This window comes from Cricetulus griseus, chromosome 8 (genome assembly GCF_003668045.3).
Source record: "Cricetulus griseus strain 17A/GY chromosome 8, alternate assembly CriGri-PICRH-1.0, whole genome shotgun sequence".
NCBI lineage: Eukaryota > Metazoa > Chordata > Mammalia > Rodentia > Cricetidae > Cricetulus > Cricetulus griseus.
Window position 1 is genome coordinate 8,594,955 of NC_048601.1, and position 24,635 is coordinate 8,619,589.

Here is a 24,635-nt window from a genome sequence, read left to right on the forward strand (position 1 = left end):
GCTCTTCCCCCTGGGCCCGAGGCAAGGGGGCAGGGTGCTGCCGAGCATTGCCTTCAGAAGTAAACTACAGCTTCCCCGACTCCTCAGATGAAGGTGGGCACGGACAAAGAGAAGGCAGAGGGCTTTTATAGTTAGCAGTGTTCAGTGATCATGTGACTTCAAACTACATTAAGTAGGGGGAAAAAAAAGCCCAAATGTTTTTGTTCCCAACCCAAAAAAGCATACTGGGACTACATGACTGGGGGGTGACCGCACGACTCGGGGACAGGCTTTATCTCCTGACCATCGAGTTCAGTTCCTAAGGTCTGGCCAAGGAGATGTGGGCAGGTAAGGGACTGCTCCACTCTCTTCTTTCTTTTTTGGTAGAGTGGGCTATTCTAAACCTCAGGTTGACTGACAGAAAACCCAAATTAGTTAGTGTATGGACTACAACAACAGCATTTTCAAAAGGACAGGAGGCTGTAAGTTAGCTTATATATTCTCATTCTGAAGCCAAATAAATAGGCATGACTGGCCATGTAAATAAATGTGATGCTGAACATCCACTAGAGGGAGCAAAGCTGACAGTTACTGTGACCTCCGCATGCTCTGTCACAACCACAATCTAATATAAATAGTTCTTGGGTTGGTTTTTGTTTGTTTGTTTGTTTGCTTGAGACAGTTCTCTGTGTAGCCCTGGCTGTCCTGGAACTCAGAGATCTTGCCCACCTCTGCCTCCCGAGTGCTGGGATTAAAGGTGTGCACCACCGCTGCTAGAACCTAGTTCTTGTTTTTTTAATAAAATATATTCACAGTTCTAGTAAACAAACTGCAATCACTTTAAATCACTTTAAATCCAGGAACTATTCCCTTATAGTAATAATAGTAAATGTGTAAGATGAAGCAAAACATTTATAAAAAAGACATGAGCTTGTTTTGATTACTGTAGGAAGAAAATTTGTAATAATAATAATAAACAATCCTACAGGTGTTAAAATCACATCCTCAAACCAGCAGACTATCTACTGACAACAGAGTCACCCAGAGAAAGGCATTCCAGCAGTGATGGTAACTCCAGGGGCTAGGGCAGGGAGACTGTTAGAGCAAGACCTTGCCTAAAATCAAAGCAAGCACAAAACAAGAGCAAAAACCAAGCTGCAGCAAAGAGAAAGTCACCTGTTTTCTCTGATTTCAGGAACTGATATTAAATTCTAAATTTGAATAATAGAAAATATATTTGCGGTGGTTTTCTATTTGTTTTTTTTCCCTCCTGTCTCCCAGGCTGGCCTCCAATTTGCAACCCTGTCTCAGTCTCTAGAATGCTGGTAGTAAAGGTGTGAGCCGTCACGGACAACTTTGACTATGGTAGAGCCTTTCTCTGTGTGAATCCATAAATCAGTGTATTTCTGGCTCTAAAGGGCTAATTCATACTAAATTTCACAGAGAAGCCAAGTATGGCAGTCTGCTCACATAATCCCAACACCAAGGAGGCTGAGCAAGAAGAAAAGTAAGAGTCCCAGGGGGGTTTTTGATATATACCGGGCTCTTGATATATATAAATACATCTTGATATATATAAATACCAAGACTTGGTCTTGGAATAAAATAATCTCACAGGGAAAAGGTCTGTTGTGTGGCCAGACAGATGCTCGCTGGACTTGTCCCACTATCACTCCAAAGTCTGTGCTGAGAGTGTTCCTCATGTAGTGACTCCCAACCATAAAATTATTTTTGTTGCCATTTCAGAACTGTAATTTTGCTACTGTTATGAATCATAATGTAAATACCTGATATGCAGGATATGTAATATGAGACCCACAGGTTGAGAACCTCCGGTGTAGGGGTGTCTGGGCTTGAATCCAGGTCTTGCATATCTTATGCAAGCATTCACTACTCAGCTACTTGGGCTTTTAAGAAACAAACAAACAAACAAACAAAAAAACCCACCACTATGTAGCTCTTGTATGCTAGGTAGTCATGGCTGGCCTCAACTCACAGGCATCCTTCTGTGTACCACCATGCCTGGCTTTAATTTTGAAGATAAAGGGGATAATAAATCAAAAACCCAGAGTTAAATAGTAAACTGTAAACTTTCTCCTTTATTTGGGCATTTAGGGAAAGGCAGCCAAAAAGGCATCAGTATGGCTATGAATCTACATTCTTCTGCTGCTGGGTATTTGTCACAAAAGTAGCGCTGTTCTCTTCTGTAGATGGTGTCTGAAAATTCACACTGAAAAGCCACGTCAGCTTCATGCCTTTCTGGGCAGCAAATAAAGTAGGCATATGATAAGTAAGCTTATCACACTCACCGTTCTGCCTTGGAGGCTCTGAGGACTAACAGCCGGTAAAGCTAAGCCAGCTGGCATTGACCGCCTGTCAGGTACATAGGCATGCTAGGAAACAAAGATAAATATAATTCGGTGGGCACCTTTTTTCAATGTTATTGATGAGTAATCTTATATTTACATTATAAAATACCAATTACAATTGTCATTAGTGTTTATGATAAGACATACCAACATTCCTTACTTGACAGATGCTAATGAAGAGAGTTAATTCTAGGAAGAGGGGCTCAGCAGCACTCAGACTACGTGTGCATGCACGGGAGCGTGGTGTGTTGTGTGTGTGTGTGTGCGCGTGTGTGAGTGTGTGCACGTGTGGTTGTTGTTGTTTTCCCTAGACAGGACCTCATGTAGCTCAGGCTGGCCTCACACTTGCTCTCCTAATCTACTAGTTTCCACTACCCTAGTACTACACATAGTGGGCATGAACCACTGTGCCTGGACCTCTAGCTACATAGTTTATATTTACTATTATGATTCTTGTGCATCATGTGTGGATGGTGCATATGTGGAGGTCAGAGGACAACTCTGTGGCACTGGCCCTGTCTTTCCAAATTTATGTGGGCTCAGGGGATTGACCTCAGGTTGCCAGGCTTCCAGAGCAAGCATCTTTCCCTACTCCACCGTCTCAGTGGCCCTGCTTCATGTTCTTTACAGAAAAAACTTAGTGGCAGGATCAGTGCAGTTTGACAGCTTTGCAAGTTTAGCTGGTTTTTCATACCTGCTTTCATATCACTCTGCTACGACAATTGTTCTGTTGTATGTTACCAAACACACCTGTGGCATTTGCAGTTGGTGACAGTGGATACCCTGAAGCTCTTACAGGTAAATGTAGACATTCATCTCTGATCTGTAGCTAAGCTCAATAAAGTGGCACGTTCTTAAAGCTCACTAGCAAAAATGGCACCTAAATGTCAATCAGTGAACCCTTGACACACACGTTCGCTAATGTCCCTTAGTCTATCACACTTTCATCTCTTGGCTGTGCATAATGTGGTAATAAAAAGAGTTCATCTGCAAAGGATAGAAAACCATGTGTGACAAGGTTGATTCTGTGAAGATAAGCTGGCGGTACACCCCTGCAATCCCAGAGCCGGGAGGGTGATGCAAGAAGATTGTGGAGTTTAAGGGTTGGCTGGACTATACAGTGTGACTCTCTCTTTAAAGAAAAAAAAAAAAAGATTTAAAAGTGGGGCTGGAGAGACGGCTCAAAGGTTACAGCACTGACTGCTCTTCCAGAGGTCCTGAGTTCAATTCCCGGCAACCACACAGTGGCTCACAACCATGTGTAATGAGAACTGGTGCCCTCTTCTGGCCTTCAGGCATACATGAAGGCAGAACAGTGTATACATAACAAATAAATCTTGTTTAAAAAGTGTCTCAAGGTGATCCTTTGTATGCGTGCAAGCCTTTTTTATTTTCAAGACAGGATCTTTCACTGGCCTGGAACTTTGCCAAGAAGGCTAGGCTGGCCCATGAGCCCCAGGGATCCACTGCCTTTCCTTGTCTAGTACTGGGATGACAAGTCTGTGCTGTGATGCCCAGCTTTTGTTTTTCTTAATGCAAGTTCTAGGGATCAGACACCTTGCCCTGTTCTCTGACACAGGTTATAGTATAGTCCAGGGTGACTTTAAACTTGACATGCAGCTGAGGGTGACCTGAGTTTCCTAGCATCCTGCCTCCACCTGCCAAGTTCTAGAGTTGTAGGCATGAATCCCCGCCCAGCCATTTCCTTTGTTTTTCTGTTTCTGACAAGGGGGTGGGGGGTGGGGGGTGGGGGTGGGGTCTCACAATCTAGGCGGTTAAGTGAATCTGCTCATTAATTTGTTTTTGTGTTTCAAGACAGGGTTTCTCTCTGTAGCCCTGCCTGTCCCGTAACTCACTCTGTAGACCAGGATGGCCTCAAACTCACAGAGATCCACTTGCCTCTGACCTGACAAAATTCTTAATTGTGACTATATAAAGTCAATAATTCCTCTTGGCATTGTTTGCAGAGCCATAGGTTCTTGCTATGCAGCTCAGGCTGGTCTCCAAGAATAAAGTGAACTTGCAGGCATGCCAGGGAGAAGGCACAGTTGGCAAGTATACAAAAAAACCAAAAAACCAAAAAAAAAAAAAAAAAAAAACCAAACCAAAAACAAACAAAAAAAACCAAACCAAAAACCAAAAAAAAAAAAAAAAAAAAAAAAAACCAACAAAAACCCCCAAGTCAATAGAAATGAGCGACAGCAGTCTGGGGAGATGACTCAGTGGGTGAAGTGCTGGCTGTATAAGCAGGAAGAGCTGAGTTCTGAAACTACCACCCATGTAAAATGTGGCGAGTGTGGCGGCAGTGCTGGGCAGCAGCGGCTGGCCAGCAGCTAGCCAATCAAGGTTCAGTGAGAGACCCTGTCTCAAGAAATAAGGTGGAGAGCGATAGAGGCAGATGCTCAACCCTGAACTCTGGCTCCCACACATGGCTATGCACACTATGGACACATACTCTCCCCTAACCCAGCGTGAGCTGCGATGTGGTTTGGTGGCTGAACACTCACCGAGCACACACAGGGTGGGTTTGAGTCTTACTATGGGGAGGGGGGAGGGCATAACAAGAACAAGGTATGTCCTCAGATGGTGAAGAACAAATAATGTGTCTGAAAAAGACAAAACAAAACAAAACAAAACAAACAAACAAAAAACCCTTTGCTGGGTGTGGTGTCCTGTGGTGGCTTGGGTGAAATGTGCCCCATAGTCTCAGGCATTTGAATGCTTGGTCTTGAGTGAGTGGCCCTGCCTGGGTAGGTTTAGGAGGTCTGGTCTTGCTGGAGGAAGTATGTCCCTGGGGATGGGCTTTGAGGTTTCAAAAGCCACCAGCCATTACCACTCTGCTTCCTCCCCCTGCTTGCTGTTTAAGATATGACATCACCGCTGTTTCTGCTTCCATGCCAGCCTCTGCCATCTCCTCACTGTGACAGTGATGGACTCTTACTGAACTGTAAGTATGAACCCTTCCTTCAATAAGATGCCTTGGTTATTGTGTTTTAGCAATAGAAGAGCAGGTAAAACATGGTCCAAACCCATAATCCAGGTTATTAAAAAAACTGAGGCAGGAACATCTGGGCAACTCAACAGGGATCCCATTTAAAATTAAAAGCACTAGAGAGAAACTTCAAATGTAAAACACTTGGCTACACACACACACACACACACACACACACACACACACACACACACACACACACACACACGAGGCTTTACAACAAATAAAGGCATCACTGGGGTTAAATGTTGAAAAGCTTAGGTTCTACACATGGTATTTTGCCAGAGTTTTAAGTTTTAAGACAAAAACAGCCTTGTTAACTTCCCATTCTCTTTCCTCTAAAGCAATGTATTAGAAAGAAAATACAACATTCTTAAGCAGTGAGTTAACACAACATCATTGTTTTACCTTAGGGTGATGAGCCCGGTGCCTGCGGTCTACCGTGATATCTCCTCTCTGGATGGGTGAGGACACTTCCGACCTATATGTTCGTTGTGGGGAGAATGCCGGGTAAGCAGCCACTGACCCATGGGAAGGTGAGGTGGGGATGGAGTACATCGTCTGGTCAGAGACCTTCACCAGGGGCTGCTTGGGGCTGCCCAGGCAGCTGTGCCGAGGAAGGGTGCTCTGCTTGTGGTAAAACTGGCGCTGCTGCCATTCATACAGCTGCCACATGGTGTCGTCCCTCATGGACCGCCTCTTCTCCTCCGTTGTTCCAGGCCCAGTCTTCTCATGGCCAGAGGGGGTCACACTGCAGATACTGTCAGGTCTAGTCTTGCTGTTTCTTGGGAGTGTTCGGTAACCTTCAGGGTAGCGGGCCACAACCTGGGCTCGGTGGCTTGGCATATTCCTTGGCAATGTTTGATAAGAAATTACTCTAAAATTAAAAAGAAGTTGCAAAAATGAAAAAAGATGTAGTAAAATCTGTAGAGAGAGAGCTGTTTTTGCAGCTTTAATAGGCAACACTGTATTTCTGGTTGCTCTGATAAGTAAATACGTTTCAGGCTTTTTTAAAAGGACATAGTTTAGTGGCAGACTACTTGTTCCGAATGTGCAAAGTCCTGGATTTGAACCTCATAAAGTACATGACAAAGAGAAGGAAGAAAAGGGAGGGAAGGAGAACCAGTGGCTAAAATGTTATAGGACATGTAATTCATTAAAAAGCCAGGGCTTACAAATGGCATTTTATCTGTAATGTAGGCCATGGACAGTCTGTGGCAACTGTGTGTGACTTAGTTCCACAAAATGTATTTGGTTTGATGCAAAAGAACTATTTACCCCACTTCAGTTGAAAATAAGAAAATTCAAGCCTTTAAATCCACAGTTTGATGGGTAGAGACAGGGGGATCTCCATAAGTTCTGGTCTATACAGTGAGACTGTCTTAAACAAACAGAAACCTGAAAAACCTAAAACCAAAAAACAACCTGTTCTGCAAACCATCTCCAAAACAAAACCCAACTGCCAAGATATAAATAAATAAAACTTAAAAAGGAAATATTCAAGAATTAACCTCAAGTCTTTCCCTTTGTCTGTGCAACTAGTTAGACAGTAAGGCCCTGCCTTAAAACAAACAAAAAACAAAAACAACAAAAAGCCCCCAAAGTGCACACCCAAAGCAACCAAACAAAACAGAGTAAGACAGACTAAATTTCAAGTATTCATCTTATGTGACTGTTCTGTGGTGCGTTTTACTCTAATTCAATGAAACAGGAATGGGAAGGAGGGCTCCGAGAATGGGTCTCCGCCCGTCTTCCAAGGGCCGGACGTTCCCACAGAGCACAGCGGGGTGTTTGGGGCACAACTGCATCTACTATTGCTGCCTTCTCCTGGCTGTTAAATGTTTGGGGGTGAAGACTGAGGCAGACGCTACTTTACTCTTAAAATATCTCATGTATTTATAATTATTTTATTTTATATGTATGAGTGTGCTTGCCTGCATGTGTATGTTCATCATTTTTGTGTCTAGTGAAGATGAAAGACAGAGAGGGCACAGGACCCCTGGAACTGCAGGTACAGATGGCTGGGAGCCACCGAGTGGGTCTGGGAACAGAACCAGGTCCTCTGGAAGAACAGTCAATGCTCTTAATTGCTGGGCCACCCCTCCAGCTCCTACTTGATTTTTTTTTTTTGGTTTTTCGAGACAGGGTTTCTCTGTGTAGCTTTGGAGCCTATCCTGTCACTAGCTCTGGAGACCAGGCTGGCCTCGAACTCACAGAGATCCGCCCACCTCTGCCTCCCAAGTGCTGGGATTAAAGGCGTGCGCCAGGCCCCCTACTTTACTTTTAATCATCTGAATCCTTGCCTGATAAACTGGAAGCCAATGGTGAAGGTGTATTTTAAAAATTTATTGTGTGTGTGTATGAGAGAGAGAGAGAGAAAGAGAGAACACACTATGTGTGAGCTGAGCACATGGAAGTCAGAAGAGTGTCAGACTCCTTGGAGTACAGGCAGTTGGGATCCACCCAATATGGGCGCTGGGAACTGAACCCAGATCTTCTGGAAAATCAGCAAGTACTTTTAACTGCTGAGCTACCTCTCTGGCTCTTGCAGAGATCTCTGACACAGACCCTTTACTGACAGCAATGCACAAATACTACTTAGCATGTGTGACGGCAAGTCTCTGAACTCTGGAGGAATGCGGTAGGTCTAAGGAAGCTTGGGTTGCAATGAGATCTTATCTCAACAACAAAAACAAAACACACAGTCCCCCAAACAGATTTTACTGTGACCTACAGTAACGGACTGGGTGATTACTGGGCTATGAGGCACACTCCGTCAGTCACTTTTGGTGTATAAAGTTATATCACTGTTATCCAATGACAAACTCTCAGTAAGTAGACTATACCTTCTCCGTGTGGCTGCAACGTGGGTGGGACAGGCAGATTAGGGACACCTGGGAGGGAAGGCACATACCCGTGTGATCCCAGTATTTGGGGCATAGAGGCGGTTGGGTCTCTGTGAGCGCAAGGCCAGTGTGGTCTGCACAGTGAGTTCCAGGCCAGTCAGGTTATCATATCCATACCCTTTTAATGTCTAGCACCACAGAAAAGTGTTCGTGAATGAATACGTGGGCAGCCTACCTCTAGTACTCATTATACCAGCAATTTCCAGACATTTATATTTAAATGAAAAAAATCCCTTCTTTTAAAAAAATCTGCTAAAGACATGTATGTCATATATGAAAAAATATTCAAACTATTCATCTGTCATAATGAATTAACTGAAACTAGAGACATCGGGGCTGGAGAGATAGCTCAGCCGTTGAGGTTTTGCTGCTATTTTGGCATCCATATTAGGTGACTAACAACTGATCTTTGGCAACCCCCCCCCCCCCGCACCCACAATACACCCGCAAACAAAAATTAAAAAAAAAAACTAAAAATAAAGAAGGTAGAAAGCTTAGGAAGCACACAACTGCAGAAGGCAGGGGCCTTCATGTGCTCGTCACCCAGCAGCCACAGGTGCTGTAAGCCCGGCAAACGTGGCCCCGCCTCTCATCCAGCCTCTCATCCACTGCGCACCCATGGCAAGTGTATTTACCCAGGCTCTTTAGAAGAAAGGTCCCCCATCCCCCTCCCGTTCCCGTGAAGGAGCAGAGGGGACTTTTCCTGTCTCCTCCTGCCCCCCATTTCTCTTCTGTTCGTTCTCTCTCTCTGTGTCTCTTTACATTATTTTCTTACCCCCCACGTCTACAGTCCGTCACTGCCCTGGGGCCTCGGTCATCACTGGACCGGGGACCAGCTACCTGCGGTCCCAGCCTGCACTGCTTTACTCCTAACAACCTGAACCCTTTAGTGACTCTGCTTTCTTGCCTACAAGAGATTTGACCATGAAGCTGTCTGGGGCACTAAAGTTACATTCCTCACTGATATTTAAAACACTTCTGATCCCTTCTGTCATCTCTCCTGAATCTCTCTTCCTTCCTCACTTTTCTTCTTCTTTCACATTTTTCACTCTCCTCTCAAAAGCTGCAAAATTGAAGGAAATGCACCCCTCAACCACTGCACTTAGAGCAAACACCAGGCAGCTCTGGGCGCGGAGGGAGAGGAAAGCGGCCTATGTGACCAGAACAGAGCTCAGTTATTTGGGCCTTTCCCTTGTGGTGTACCTGGTCCCCCTTCCCCCAGCTTCTGTTAACACAAAAGGCAGAAATTAGGGAAGAAAAGCAGTTAGTCCCACAGTCAGTCATGCATTCAGGAAGTATGGCAGCCAGGGAAGCTGATTTCCACTCCAGCCATCATCCTCAGGTGGGTTCCGGCTGAGAGACTAACCCTGAAGCAACTCACCCACCACACCTGGCTTCAGAAACTGAAGAAAGCAATGCATTTAAGAAACACTAAAGACGAATTAGCAGTAACTTGACACAGCAGGCCAACACGGAAGCGCATCTACTACAACACGCCAAAAAGGCCCTCCTCACAAAGAGCACAGATTACAGCTGCGGAGCAGCAACGTCAGAGCTCTGCACAGTCACTGTCCTGAGAGCTGTGGTATTTACTCTACTGCCCAGTCCTCATGTGCTACCGACAGCTGTCTTTCCCATCACCTTGGCTAATGGCCACAAAGTTTAAAATGCTCTTCTGCCATCTTTGAAACTTGGGATGGGGGGCTGCTTTCAATAGAAAAACAAGTTATTAACAAATAAATTCACCTTTGTCTATACACTGTCTAGCATTAGGAAACCTGATTTTCAGAAGTACAATTTACTCCAGTGATTTTGTTCCAAAGAAATTCAAATGAAGCAGTGTGTGATTAACTCTGAAGTAAAAGCTTAAGGGGCAGGCACTGTGACCCGCCCTGGGGGACAATGACCAGCTTACGGGGCCAGCACTGTGAGCCATTCAGCAGCAGCTGCCTGTGACCTGCCAGGGGACAATGACCAGCTCTGCTAGGCACAAAGACACTTTGCAGCTCTGTTCAGAGGCAGCTCGGGGCAGGGAGGCGGGAGTGGCGGGACCTACCATCCCACTAGACATGAAACTTCCCCTGTTTGCTACCAGGGTCTCAGTAATTATTAAACAAAGACTCTCATAAAGGAAACACAAACAAACAAACAAACAAAACCCAGTTTTACGATATTTCCTTTCACCAATAAAAGTTTGCAAGTGTTTTTTGGGGACAAGATTTATTTAGGAACATAAATGATACTTTTCAAAGGTTTAAAGTGGCCTTGAGCCATTTGCAAAGAATGTTACACTACAAGCACTCAGGGGAAGCTAAAGACAAGAATTCAAAGAAAGCCCTTGTCAGCCTTCAGAAGGAAGGGCTGCAAATCCCTCTCCCAGGGGCCTCAAATACTCACCGATACTTCACAGATGAAAACATAAGTTCCGGGTAACCACTACCCTCTCTACACTTTCAAGCTCAAGGAAGAAATGCTTTATTTGAGGCAAAGATTTTTCTTTGAAGTGAGATTTAAACTGAGAGGAAGCGACTTGGCAAACCTCCAGCCTAAATTATTTCCTGAATGTGATCTGTAGTACCTCTGGACACTTTCACCCTCAGAACCACTTCCTGTTTTTGTGTCTAATCAAATTTTACATATTTGTTTTCCTACTGACAATGTATGATGGTTTGTCTTTGTAATTCCATCCAAAAGTTAACTTGTATTTTCTCATCCACGCATTAAGTAATTTGCTTACATATGACTGTGGCCGATATGGAAGTGAAAAGTCTTATCTCACTGTTTCTCTAATGTGTAATTCTCTGATATCTGGTAAATTTGAACATTTAAGCCATACTTTTTTGAAAAAAAAAAGGCAATAATCAGACAGTGTACAAATATACATAAAACAAATACACGCCACGGAAATGCTAAATCAAACTGTGTGTATTACTGCATGTAACTTGCAATTCTGACAGGGTCTTGCAGGGTAGGTACAGAGCTGCAACCTTTACTCTCAGCAATGGAGAAGCAGAAGCAGGGGATATCTGTAAGGTCCTAGCCAGGCCAGCCAGAGGCACATAGTAATACCCTGTTTCAAAAATGAACAAACCAATCTGTCTTACCAATTTTCAACCACATAATTCACTGTTACAACTCAATCACTGTGTTGTACAGCAGACTCTACAACTTACAGATTTGACGTCAGTATTCTTCACTACTCTCTCTTGTGAAAGTCTAAAAAATGAGCACGAGGACAAGGAAGACAAGGTTGAGCAACACCTCCTAGGGTGTGTGTGTGTTTGCAGCCTTGGTAAAGTTAACAAGCCCAGTTTACTCAGGCTTTGCAGGTACACTCCACACTTGGCTTAAACTTTGTGTTTTGAGGGCTGGGGAGAGGCTCAGTGCTCAAGAGCATTGGTTGCCCTTGCAGAGGACCAGGCTTCAGTTCCCAGCACCTAAATGACTGCTTATAGGGGATCTCACGAGATTCTCTTCGTCTCCACAGGAACTAGGCATGCACACACCTCAGCAGGCACCAGGCATGCACACACCTCTGCAGGCACCAGGCATGCACACACCTCTGCAGGCACCAGGCATGCACACACCTCTGCAGGCACCAGGCATGCACACACCTCTGCAGGCACCAGGCATGCACACAGCTCTGCAGGCACCAGGCATGCACACAGCTCTGCAGGCACCAGGCATGCACACAGCTCAGCAGGCACCAGGCATGCACACACCTCTGCAGGCACCAGGCATGTACACACCTCTGCAGGCACCAGGCATGTACACAATGTACACACATGCATGCCAGCAAAAACATTCACACACGTATTATATTTTGTGTGTAACGTATTTTGTGATTCCTGGATGTGGTGGTGTACTTTAATTCCAGCACCTGTGAGGCGGAGACAGATTGGAGTCTACATACCATGTCCAGGCCAGCCAGCCTGGATCATTAGTGAGACTGTGCCCTGCCATTGCTTGTTTCTTGAATGTTTGCTCTCTTAGGTCCCCTCTCTCTTTTTATTAAAATTAAGACAGGGTCACACTGTGCAGCAGGCCCTGAACTAGTCTTCAGACTTAGCCACCTGAGTGCTAGGATTGGAGGCATGTGCCATCACACCTGGCACTAACAGAGTGCCTTAGAACCTTCCTTTTCTCCACGTTCACACCTGTAACTTTTACGTACACTGGTGATCTCTGAACCATGCTCAAGTTTAGACTGCTCTCTAGAGATGCAGGCTCACAAGCACGGGGCCAGATCTCTCCCCTCTCATGTCACATGTGAACTTTCTTCAAACCACTAGGTTACAATAGAATGATTATAGATATTTCTTCCCTTCCTTTTTGTTGTGCTGAGAACTCAAGCTAAGGCAGGTGAGGCACACTGACCCACAATCTTGGTCCCACAGCAATTTCTTGGTTTTGTTTTGAGACAAGGTTTCACCTGTGTAGCTCTGGCTGGCCTTGAACTCCTGATCCCCCTGTCTCTGTTCCTAAATACTGGGTTATGGGTGTGTGCTACCACACTTTGGCACTAGGTTTCTTGTTTAAGGAGATCGATCTTTCAGTCTACGAGGCTGTAGAAGCTGCTAATGGAAGACAGATCAGGGCTGGAGACAAATTCCCACTGGTTCCTCACAGTTCAGAACACAGAGGAGAGGAGAAACAGGGGTGAAGGGAGAAGGATCCTTCTTAGAGAAGGTATCTTCTCTTATCTCTCCCCTCAAAACTTCAGCCTGTCCTTTGTCCTGGGCCAGGAAGGCTGGCTCTTCCCCAAAGCAAGGCTATCTATCCATGGAAACATGAGACAGAAAATATATCTGAGCATTGTGAGCATGACATAGTAATCAAAGCGGGAAACAAACATAACTTCACACCAGTACAGAAACTGAAGCCAACCTGCACCACCACAGCATCAAAGAAACTGGGCTGTCATGCTAAGGCACTTACTTACCCTCTGGGCTCTTCCTCAAGGCCCCGTCCTTTCTGGACTTTAATCCACTGCTCCAACTGCTGCATTGAATTCGTTCTCTGAATGACGCGATCGGCCTCTGTGGCGAGGGGCCCTGCACGTGGGTGACTGCCACCCCGGGCATCTGCCAAGCTGACGTTCCCTGTTTTTCCGTCTGAACTATTCACATTGACGGGTCTGTAGAGCACATTCGGAGGTGGGCAGGCTGGGCCACCTTCATATTCTGATGGTACAGAGTTCAACTTTACACTGTTAATTTTTGTTAGTGGTCGCTCTTGGCCGTCCTTCTGAAACCCGTATTTTTCAGCTTCTAAGGCCCTTTTTTCCTCAATTTTGCTTATTTCCTTATTTTTCTGATTGTTTTGGAGCTCTGGTTTAATGAGAACTCGGTGGTTGGGAATGTTATTGGTTTCCTTAGTTGAGGCACCTTCAGCTGTGATCTTGTCCACTCTGAAAGCAGAGGAGAAAATAAGAGTGAACAGATGGAACAGGCGTATGTCACACCTTAGTCACAATCTAGGAAAACAACCTTCACAGAACAAACAGAGTCAGGGAGCATCAGCTGGCACAGGACCTCAGAGCTGTGGCATTATCATGCAGTATATATAACTCTAGAATGCAAGAGAACGAGGTCAGGCAAAACCCACTGAGACAATCGCCATGTGCCTCTGCCTGCCAAAATCTGGAAACACAGCAATGCTATTTCTCACCATTAACGGTCAAACCACCTGCCATTTAAAGCAGCCAGTCAGCTGAAGTAACAATGAGGCTTTCAGTCACGAAGAGCAGCTCATCAGGAGACAACCATGAGTCTGGCTGTGGAAGCCGTTGCAACAGGAAATTACAATCTGATGCCACCAAAAAGCTGAACTATATTCAGGAAGACCTGTGTGTGGCTCTATTCTGGAGAGATGTCACTGGGTAGTCCAGGGTAGCCTCAAATTTAAAGTGATCCTCTCAAGTGCTGTGGCTGCTAACATTACAGATTTGGTCACAGAAAGGTTTACGAGCTACCAGAGCCAAGATATTTGCGTGGGCAACCTTTCGCCCCCCGCCCCCAAGATAGAGTGTCACAAATGTAGGGCTGGCTGGGTGGAATGCACAGAGATCTGTCTGCTTCTGCCTGGGATTGAAGGTGTGTACCAGCATGCCCGGCTTCATTTTACTGGTGTCTTTATTTTTTACTAGCCGTTTCTTTGGGCAAGGTACAGAAGCTTACACTGCCTCAGTTTCCTCTCTGGTAAACAGAGAATTTGAGCAATGCCAGAAGACTGTTATGGGAACAAAAGATGGCTGGCACGGCCCTTACGAAAGAGAAGACAGGTCTGTCAACCATGTGTCTAGGCCACCCGAGTTTCCCACTCAGTTGCTACAGCTCCTTCTGATGAGAAGTTGTCTTCCCGAGCCAATCATATGAAGGCTTTGATAAACCCAGCTAAGTGTCTGAACCTGCAGGAAGTTGCCAACCTCACCTCCTACAGCAGGGACTCACAGAACTCTCCTGCCTCCTGCACCTGCACACCGTGGTGCCGCTGTGAGATCCAAAAGACACACACAGACACACACAGACACACACCACACACACAGAGACACACACAGACAGACACACGCACGCACGCACGCAGCCATATGAATATCTCAGAAACCATTATGTTGGTGAAATAAACCTGATCCAGAAAGATAAGTATCATACCCTCTCACATTTACACATATTACCTAGAAATATTGACCTCCAAAATACAGAAAAGTGGTTGCTGGAGGGATACCAGTGGTTGCCAGGGAGGGGCAGGGAGGAGTGGGCAGAGATAGAGAGATAGATATAGATAGAGAGATAGAGAGATAGAGAGATAGATAGATAGATAGATAATTGGCACAGCTGAATAGGAGGAGACATTGCTGTACCTTAATAGCACTGTAAGGCAACTATGACTGATAATGATTTTTCAAAATAACTAGTACAGATTTTTAATGCCCCAGCAAAAAGAAACCATCAAGGTCTGAGATGACAGCTATGCTAATTACCCCAATCTCATCACTACACAGTATATACATGTGAAATGTCCCATGCATAATTGCTTTACTATAGTAATATGTATAATTACTGTATGCCAACTGACAAAAAATATAGGGTTGTAGGTATAGTTTGGTGAAAGAGCTGGGGTGCCATAGACTGAATACACACACACACACACACACACACACACACACACACACACACACACAGAGTAAAAACACCAAGGGGGGGCCTGGAAAGAGACGGTTCAGTCGTCAAGAGCACCTGTGACTCTAGCAAAGATCTCAGGTTCAATTCCCAGCACCCACATGGAAGCTCACAACTGTCTGTGTAATTCTAGTTCCAGGGGGGTCTGATGCCCTCTACTGGCCTCTGTGAGCAACAGCACATTTATAGTACACAGACATACATGCAGGCAAAATACCCACATTTTCAGAAAGTTGAAACACGATGAGAATATACAAAAAGGAAATAATATGCCAAGAGACAAAAATTATTCAGAGAAAATATATTAGACTTATATTTTAAAAACTGTCATCAACTATCCATACATATTGTAGAAACCCTATTATGGATTTAGCAGAAATGAGCTTTAAATGCTGGATTGTAGGGAGTGAGTGAGTGTATTCTGTCTGGCACGTGTGGGCCATGCCAGTGACAAAGGCCTGGTCAAATGTGAATGTTGACAGTGCGTGCAAGGAGGAGTGTTTATGAGTGACTGACAGGTATGTGCAAACCCAGCAACTGCAACTTCCTCCTTGCAGACACTTTACAGCCTGAGGTCTCTCACAGAGGGAGACTCCTCTCCCAGGTTCTGGGATTACAGGGGTGCGCCACATGCTTGGCTCCACATGTTAGAATTGTAAATTCAATGTAAGAAAATGGAAATATTTTGAAACTGTAAAAAGTATAAAGTAGTTTAGGAACTACTTGAAAATAAAATACTCTTAATTTCTATATTCACTTCTGTATTTAAAAATTTCCTAGAAGCTTTACTTAGAGATAAATTTGCATAGATTTTCAACTCATGTTTTAAAAGTTCAAGGTGAGAGAGAAACCAGATTAAACTCCATTCTCTGTTTTTCTCTCTCTCAATTTAGTATGGTATGTGGGTGTGTGTGATGTATGTGGGCACAGGTAACTTCTCATTCTCTCTATCATCATCATCATCATCATCATCATCATCATCATTTTGGTTTTTTGAGAAGGGTTTCTCTGTGTAGCCCTGGCTGTTCTGGAACTCACTCTGTAGGCAGGCTGGTCTCAAACTCACAGATGTACCTACCTCTGCCTCTGCCTCCCAAGTGCTGGGATTAAAGGTGTGTTCCACCACTGACAGGCTCATTATTATTTACCTGTGTGTGTGTGTGTGTGTGTGTGTGTGTGTGTGTGTGTGTGTGTTTGTGCATATGTATGTGTTTGTGCATATGTATGTGTGTGAAATACATGCCACAGTGTGCATATAGAGGGCAGAGGAAATACTGTAGAGTCATTTCCTGTTCCATGGGTCCTGAAGAATGAACTCAGGCCACCAGGCTTTTGAAACAAACATTTTAACCCACTCTCAACACTCACTCACTGGTCCCGGCCTTGAACGCTTGACCATCTTGCCTCCACCATCCAAGTGCTGACAACAGGTATCCCAAGGACTAGGGCTATAGCTATAGAACAGTGTTAGGGATACGAGACCTTCTCCAGCCCCTACCCCGGTTCCAAAGGTGAAATGCTGCTCAGGAGTGAAAGAGGGGGTAAAATATTTCTATAGTAACTTCACACAGCATCTTAGGGTCACACTCTTTATCTCCTGTGCTCTTTATCGTTCTCTTTCTACTCTATTAAGAAATAAAAGGAGCTTGGGATAAAGATATCCTTTATTAGAAGAACACCAGCCAAACGCAAGCCAGAGCATGCCAGGGGCAGCAAGGCAGGCAGGCCAGAGAGAAGGGGCTCCCATGTGACTTGCAGCCCCTTAAAACCCTATCACGCATCATCCTGACGCGTGGTCAGGCACACCTGTAGCCAACTTCTAGCAGGTGTGACTTACTGTCCCCTATAATCCTGCCCTACTTCTAACTTCTCCATGCTTCTTCTTCTAGATCCCTCCTCTATTCTAAAATCTCTTCTTCTTCAGGAGCTTTGAAGTGATGAAGAAGTTTCTCTCATTGGTCAAAAGCACATTCCTAAAGGAAGTGATAAGGAGCCGAGTCGTTTACCATGACAACACAAGGGTCCCAGGCCACAGAAGGGCACAGTGCCCATTGATAACTTCAAGTCACACATCTGCTGTTAGCAGACTGGCAAGTGAAGAATTAGCATGCTTTTCTTAGTAACCTTGGTGGACATGAGACTCTGACCTTGTGCAAGTTGTAAACTTTTCTTTTTACAAAAAGCCTTTAGTCTAGTTTGAACTTGCACTGAGGTGATAGTGAGCTAACTGTGTGTATTACTCTGAGCAAGAGAACAAGGCAGGCTGTTAAGAGTCCACAGTCTTTGTGGGGCAAAGTTATGAAGCATGTCCCACTAAATATTCTACAGATCAAAATTATATAGCTAAATGAAAAGTCATCTTCCAGGCCACGCACAGACTATGTGCCCAGTAAACAATGAACATACTGTAGTGCTGAAGGAAGAACTCTTCACACAAGAACTCTGCAGTGGGGACAGCTGGCACATTCAGAAGGCAAGATTCCTTCTGGTCTTGCAGGGGAGGTTGAGATATGCATCTCTGATGGACTGACCCGGGAAGTATGCGATGAGCTCTCACGGTGTAATTCTGTGGTCGGCAGCAGTACAGCACTTGCCTAGCACAGAAGGCCCTGGGTCTGACCTTCAGCACAGCCACCACTAGCAGCAAACCTAAAACCTGTTCTATTTCCATGCTTGGGTGCCTGGATGAGCATTTTGCGTTTTAAACGCAGAAGCTTTTTATGCCAGCACTTGGGAGCTGGAGGCAGGTGAATCTTTTTGAGTTTGAAGCCAGCTTGGTTCTAGGGTTACAGAGATACCCTGCTGCCCCCCCCCCCCAGTACAGATATCGTATAAAGCCTCAATTCAGTCTTTCAGACAACATGCCAAAAAGCCAATAAATGTGCAATGAAATTGTATGCATGACGACATGGCTTGACCTCTAACTGGCAGACACACACGCCTTTAAATGTGCGCAAAGCAGTTTTCTCATACTGATGTGAACTTAATTATCATTGGCCAGAAGCTAAATTTAATTACATTACAAACCTTCGAATTACAGGAATTTGTAAAAAGTGTATTCCCCAGCAACTGGGAGGCAGAGGCAGGTGGATCTATGAGTTCGAGGCCAGTCTGGTGTACAGATCAAGTTCCCAAACAGCTAGGGCTACACAGAGAAATCTTGTCTTCAGGAAAAAAAAAAGCATATTCATTTAACCTCTGTTTTTGCATCTGAGAAACATATTTTCTTTGACTAGGTCTGCTTCTTTTTGAGGCAGGTTTTTGTGATGCAGCCCAGGCTGGCTTTGGGCTTGAGACTCTGTAAGTGTGCGCCATGGGCCAGAGGTGCGGAGCGTGACCACTGGGAACCGTGTACTGAAAGGAAGAGCGCTGACTCCGGAAAGCTGCCCCCTTGCCTTCACACGGACACTGTAGCGCATGCATGCATACATACATGTGCAAAAAAAAAAGCCACCCTGTCTGGCAGATGGTTCTCAGTATAATGAGGAATGTTAACATGGCCCGTTATCTTCAAGCAGGGAAGAAAATAAACAACTCTAGGATCAACTTTAGCAAGAAATCTGAGCACCACACTTTTAAAGGAAAGGCACAACTCATCAAGCAGTAGATATATTTAGAAAAAACTTAAATGTTCTATGAACTATTTTCTGGAGTTATTAATAACAAAATAACCAGAATTAGCCAGAAAATAAGAACAAAATAAAACTCACTAGAATTTCTTACTGTTATTTATTTACTTCCCAAATACTAAAAATATGAAAACACAATGAAATTACATTCTACAATTTAGGCTCTTAAGAATAAAAAAAAAAATCTCCCATGAAAGACACAAATCTGCATAGCTTTGAGGTAATAAAAAGATGTACTCACCGGAAGTTAAAGGTAATTCTGTAAGAAGAAAGAACACTGAGTTTGAATGTTAGGATTCTAGAGTCGCCTCCTGGGACACTGACAGGTGACAATGGGGCAGAGAGAGAGAGAGAGAGAGAGAGAGAGAGAGAGAGAGAGAGAGAGAGAGAGAGAGAGAACCATGCACTACAATGACAATGGCATCTGCAAGGCGGGAGTAAGCGGAAGGCGGGGTCACGGCAGCTGCCCTGCAGGGCTGTACCTTTTCACAGGCTCTGTCTGCACCAGGGCAGCATCTAGCATGGCTTTCATCCACAGCTCCATCTCCTTCCCTGTGTCGGTGCAGAAGTAATAGGTCCGCATGTTTGGGTGGGCTGCCTGAGCGAAAACGACACCATCACTTTATCATGATATGCAATTCTGAAAAAGAAAAGGGAAAACGTGGCTCCTTATCTTTCATTACTGTGAAGTTTCAAAGAAAGTAGATGCAGACATGACCCCAGAAGCTACAACGCTAATTATCCTTCTAATGCTTCTTCAATTGCATATACTTCAAAGCTACAAAAACATGTGCGCTAGGAAGGATGTTCAAAATACACCTGTGGGGTCTGTCCCACTCACTCAACTCTAACCATTTTAATTTGGTGCAGCCAACATTCTCCCATTCAAGGATAATATTTCTAGCCAGGCATGGCGCTTGGGAGGCTGAGATATGACTCTGAGGCCAGCCCGGACTACATGGTGAGTTCTAGGACAGCATGATCCAGAGTAGAGACCCAGTCTCAAAAAAAAAGCCAAAATGAAACAACTCAAAGGTGGTGTATGCCTTAGAGTGAGCAGCGAGCAATCTTGCTGCTTGTCGGCAATGTCTTTACTCTTTAAAAGCGATGCTGTCTACATCATTTAGAAATGGCATATGGACACTTATGCACAAACGATTCCAATGGCATTTCCTTCTAGATTTTCTTTTCAGGTTTCCAAGTTGAAATGCAAACACCTGCAGCTTGAGAGGTTGCAAATGACCACTGGTGGGGTTTTCTTCTATGGTGTTCTTTTTATTAGAACATCAAGAGGAAAACAACATAAAGACACTGGTGAGACTCCTACTGTGGCACAGCACTGCATTGTCACAGCAAAGACACACAAGACACACAAGAGAGGCTGTGGGAGGAGAAGGCTGGCTCCGGGAAAGAGGAAACAGTCTCAACTTCCTTTTAAAACTCACATGGCTTAACATCTACAGGAAACATACAGCACACAAACAGTCCACAAGCAGTGCTCACTGCAATGTCATGACTAACACATCTCCATGGTGAGGTCAGAGCTGACCGTGAGCTCTGGCGTCAGAATGATTAGCAGTCGCTGGACTCTTGGGAGTGGAAGGAACTGGGCTGGAGGTATCCTGTTCCCTCCCCGAGACAACAGAGGCAAAAACTCTCACATAGCCTCCCCACCATGCTTAGATTCAGAAATTGCTACTTACCATGCCAATAAGAGGAGACTCAAAATCAACAAACGAAGTCATACAGCAGCTCAAAATTTAGGAGAAACATCACAAAAGAGAAGTTAAAAAGAGTAATTACTATTGTTAAAGGCATAGAAAACCAAAATCAAACTAATAGTTATAAACCATACCTGACCCCTGTGGCTACTTTTGTGCTATTTTAACTAACTTTTATTACTTTTTTACTACTATGTTATTAGTACTATCTTTTAATTTTGTTATGTGTCGGTGTTTTGCCTGTGTGTACATCTGTACATTACAAGCATACAGCCTCCTCAGAGGCCAGAAGAGGGTGCTGGATCCCCTGAACTGAAGCTATAGGCCTTGTGATCTGCCAGGAGGGTGCTGGGAACTGAACCTGCATCCTCTGTGCTCCTAACTGCTGAATGCTTTTTCTTTATGGTTGTGAGGCTAGAATTTAACGGTTGAGATATCTCTCTAGCCCGCTTTTTCTTTTCATATTGCAGTATTTTTTTTTTTTAAGAATCTAAGGGGACAGATGAAATGTCCCCCAAAGAGAAAAGTTTCAATAAACACACTTGAAGCTACTCCTCACACTCAGGCCTTGCTCTAACCCACTGCTCACCCTGCTCCAGCCTTCCTCCCCATTTAGCTTCACAGTTAATAATAACAATGCAATATATTAACTAGGAAAAGTTACACACCAGTGCAGCCCTGAGTATTCTTTAAAATGAATGTTTAATGCTACATGTATTTTGTAACATTTCATTGTTAAATAGTGTATTTTGTCCTTATTTGTACCTTTACTCTTTTTTTTTTTTTAAAGATTTATTTATTGTGTATAGTGTTTTGCCTGCATGTATCCCTGCAGGCCAGAAGAGGGCACCAGATCTCTTAACAGATGGTGTGAGTCACCATGTGGTTACTGGGAATTAAACCGAGGTCCTCTGGAAGAGCAGCCAGTGCTCCTAACCTCTGAGCCATCTCTCCAGCCCCTGTACAAATTTTCTACATTAAAATCCATCATGAATATATATATATATATATATATATATATATATATATATATATATATATATATATATATAATTTTCCAGGAAGGAAAAAGCAAAACAAATCCCAAACCCAAGCCAGGTCACTTCTGAGATTTATTTTAGCCAAAACCCCAAAGCAAAGAATACAGAACATCTTTTTAAAAATAGAAATTTGCCACCAAATTAGCATTAAAGCGTACTCTCATAAGCAGCAATAGCAGGAGATGCGTGGATGAGTGACGGTCTCTCGGGGACCCAGGTGGCCTGCTTGCATGCAGAGGCAGGAGGGCAGCATCATGCACTTGGAGTGTTTGACACTGACGTGCAAATCTGCAAACACGTCATGTTGAAGAGTTGTCTTCTGCAGCACTCTTCCCAAATATCCCACCCGACAGGATCCAAACAGTAACTGAAGAGCACGCATCAATAAGATATCCAGCCATGGTCCTGCACTGGGCTTGCTCCACCATGCTTGCTTTATAGAGAAGCATGTGAGAACATAGCCTGGGCCGTGTTAGCATGGGCTTCTTCCTACAAGGACAGTATTCTCCTGCACGCATGGCTGTAACGCCACTAACCGACACACTTTATTTCTATTTTTAATTGTATTTTATGTGCATACACATTTCACCTGCATGTGTGTCTGTGCCAGAAGAGGTGCTGCGTCCCTGGGGACTGGAGTTACAGAGAGTTGCGGCCACTCCATGGGTACTGGAAATTAAATCCAGGTTCTCTTGAAAGGCAGCAGCACCAACACAGTTTACATGTAAACGTTACTAACAGAAAGACTTTCTTTACGATAGTTCATGGCTCAGTATCTGTTTTTATTTTTTGCTGTTGCTGTTGTGAGCCTAGCCTTTAACAGCTGAGCCACTTCTTCAGCCCCAATATCTGGTTTTCAAAGTTTCACAGGATAAAACACGCTGCTTTCCTTACCTTAAAAGCGTACTTGCGGTTGATGTGGTCCTCAGAGGTGAGCATGGCTATCTGAAAACTAGGCAGCAGGATGCTGCCCAGAATCCCCTCCTCCTTCTCATCTAAATACAAGCAAGTGCTCCATTAGGACTTTTGTTCTTTGGGAATTGCACCACTGGCCCTGTGTTCTAGCACACCCCTGCTCCAGCTGTTCACGTCGTTACCCATCCTCTTTGGACTGGCACTTAGGTGTAGGTATAGGCACTGACATATGTTAAGGAGATATGTTGACATGAAAAACTATTTTCAACTACGCCATAAAAATGGCACTATTTAAAAGCTATGGAGCTTTACGTTTGCCTTTACTAGTAGCTGAGACACACAGAGAAGCCGACTGATTGAGTAACAGATCAACAAAGCAAGCGCATAAGCGCTACAGATACAAAGGAAAAGGATTGAACACTCTCATCTCCTACAAAGAACTTGCTGTTCGGGGATGTTGGAGAAACCTGATACACATTGTCACTGTTACGGACCCACCAGGCAAGCTAATGAAGCCGTGCACCTGGCTGATAAACTCATGTGTAGGTGGACGTTTCTGTCCCTCCAGCCACTCCCCAAATATCCACAGAGACTTACTATTAATTATAAATGCTTAGCCACTAGCTGAGACTTGTCTCCAGCCAGCAATTACAACTTAGATCAACCCATTTCTGTTCATCTGTGTGCTGCTCCCTCCCGGAGGTTCATTTATCTCATCTGTGAACCTTCCTCCCGACCCCTCAGGCTCCTCCCCTTTTATTCTCTGTGTTCTTTTGTCTGCAAGGCCTGCCTGCCTAACCTCTTCCTTCCAGCTATCGGCCAGTCAGCTCTCTTATTAACCAATGAGGGTAATATATATTTACAGTGAACAGAGATTGTTCCACAGCATAGTAAAATTATATACAACAAAACCAGTTACCAAGTAAGGATTAGTTGCAATATCCAGTCCATTTCTTCTTGGCAACATTAGAGAGAATAGTCTATTGTTTATCTTGAACTTGCCATTAAAAAAAAGGGGGGGGGGACAACCATGTGGCAGATAAGAAATATGGGTTAATTTAAGTTATAAGAACTAAAAAACAAGCCCAAGCTATCGGTTGATCATTTATAATTAATAAGTCTAAAAAAAGGTAGATTATTGAATTAACTTTAATCCAAAAAAACCCCAACTATTAATCTCAAAATATTTTACACTGGTATGGATTTTGGTTTATTGATACAAATTTTTATTTTATGGTTTTTCGAGACAAGGTCTCTCTGTGGCATTGGAAGCTGTCCTGGCACTCGCTCTTGTACACCAGGCTGGTCTCGAACTCACAGAGGTCCGCCTGCCCCTGTTTCCTGAGTGCTGGGACTAAAGGTGTGCACCACCACTGCCCAGCTTATTGATATAAATTTAAAGTTATTTTTGCTATATTACATGTATGTTTCTACTCTTGTGTGGGGTATTGTGCTTATGCAACTCATTTAAAATGCAAGGTGTAATTTAAAAATACAAGTTAGTGATTAGTCATCTATAATAAAACTTTATTTTTTCAAGGTTAAACAGATATATTTAGATAGACAGATGGTCTTCAAACTCTTCAAAGATCTACAGAACATGGCATTTAAAGTATTTAATAACTAAGGCTTTTCATGACAGTGAGACATGTCTGCTCCTGACAGCACCAAACTACTGCCTCCCTCCCGAGTGCTGGAATTAAAGGTTGTGCCAACATGGCACAGCTCTATGTATGTTTTAAACATTTCTGTGGCTGAAAGCACTTGCCATGTAATCATGTGAGCTGAGTTCATGCTCCAGGACCCATTCGTGGATGGAGAGAAGCAATTCCCACCAGTTCTCTGACCTCTTTGCATGCCTATTCCCCCCCCCCCTTCATCCATAATAAATAAAACCATGCCC

General features: G+C 44.1%; 1 protein-coding gene across 12 annotated transcripts in view; it reads right to left on the reverse strand.

Annotated features, from left to right (window-relative positions):
• Nucleotides 1-24,635, reverse strand: part of Plekha5 (pleckstrin homology domain containing A5) — a 176,523-nt gene that overhangs the window by 42,873 nt on the left and 109,015 nt on the right. For 7 of the 12 annotated variants that reach the window (XM_027429953.2, XM_027429959.2, XM_027429952.2 and 4 more), the window contains 5 exons: nt 22,712-22,812; nt 19,539-19,654; nt 13,189-13,656; nt 5,749-6,217; nt 2,289-2,372 (listed from right to left, as the gene is read on the reverse strand). In XM_027429953.2, coding sequence (XP_027285754.1) covers nt 2,289-2,372; nt 5,749-6,217; nt 13,189-13,656; nt 19,539-19,654; nt 22,712-22,812 — 1,238 coding nt within the window. Of the gene's footprint in view, nt 1-2,035; nt 2,210-2,288; nt 2,373-5,748; nt 6,218-13,188; nt 13,657-19,538; nt 19,697-20,759; nt 20,809-21,887; nt 22,106-22,711; nt 22,813-24,635 lie in introns of those variants that run through there. The other 5 variants (XM_035448418.1, XM_035448417.1, XM_035448414.1 and 2 more) reach the window with 5 other exon arrangements.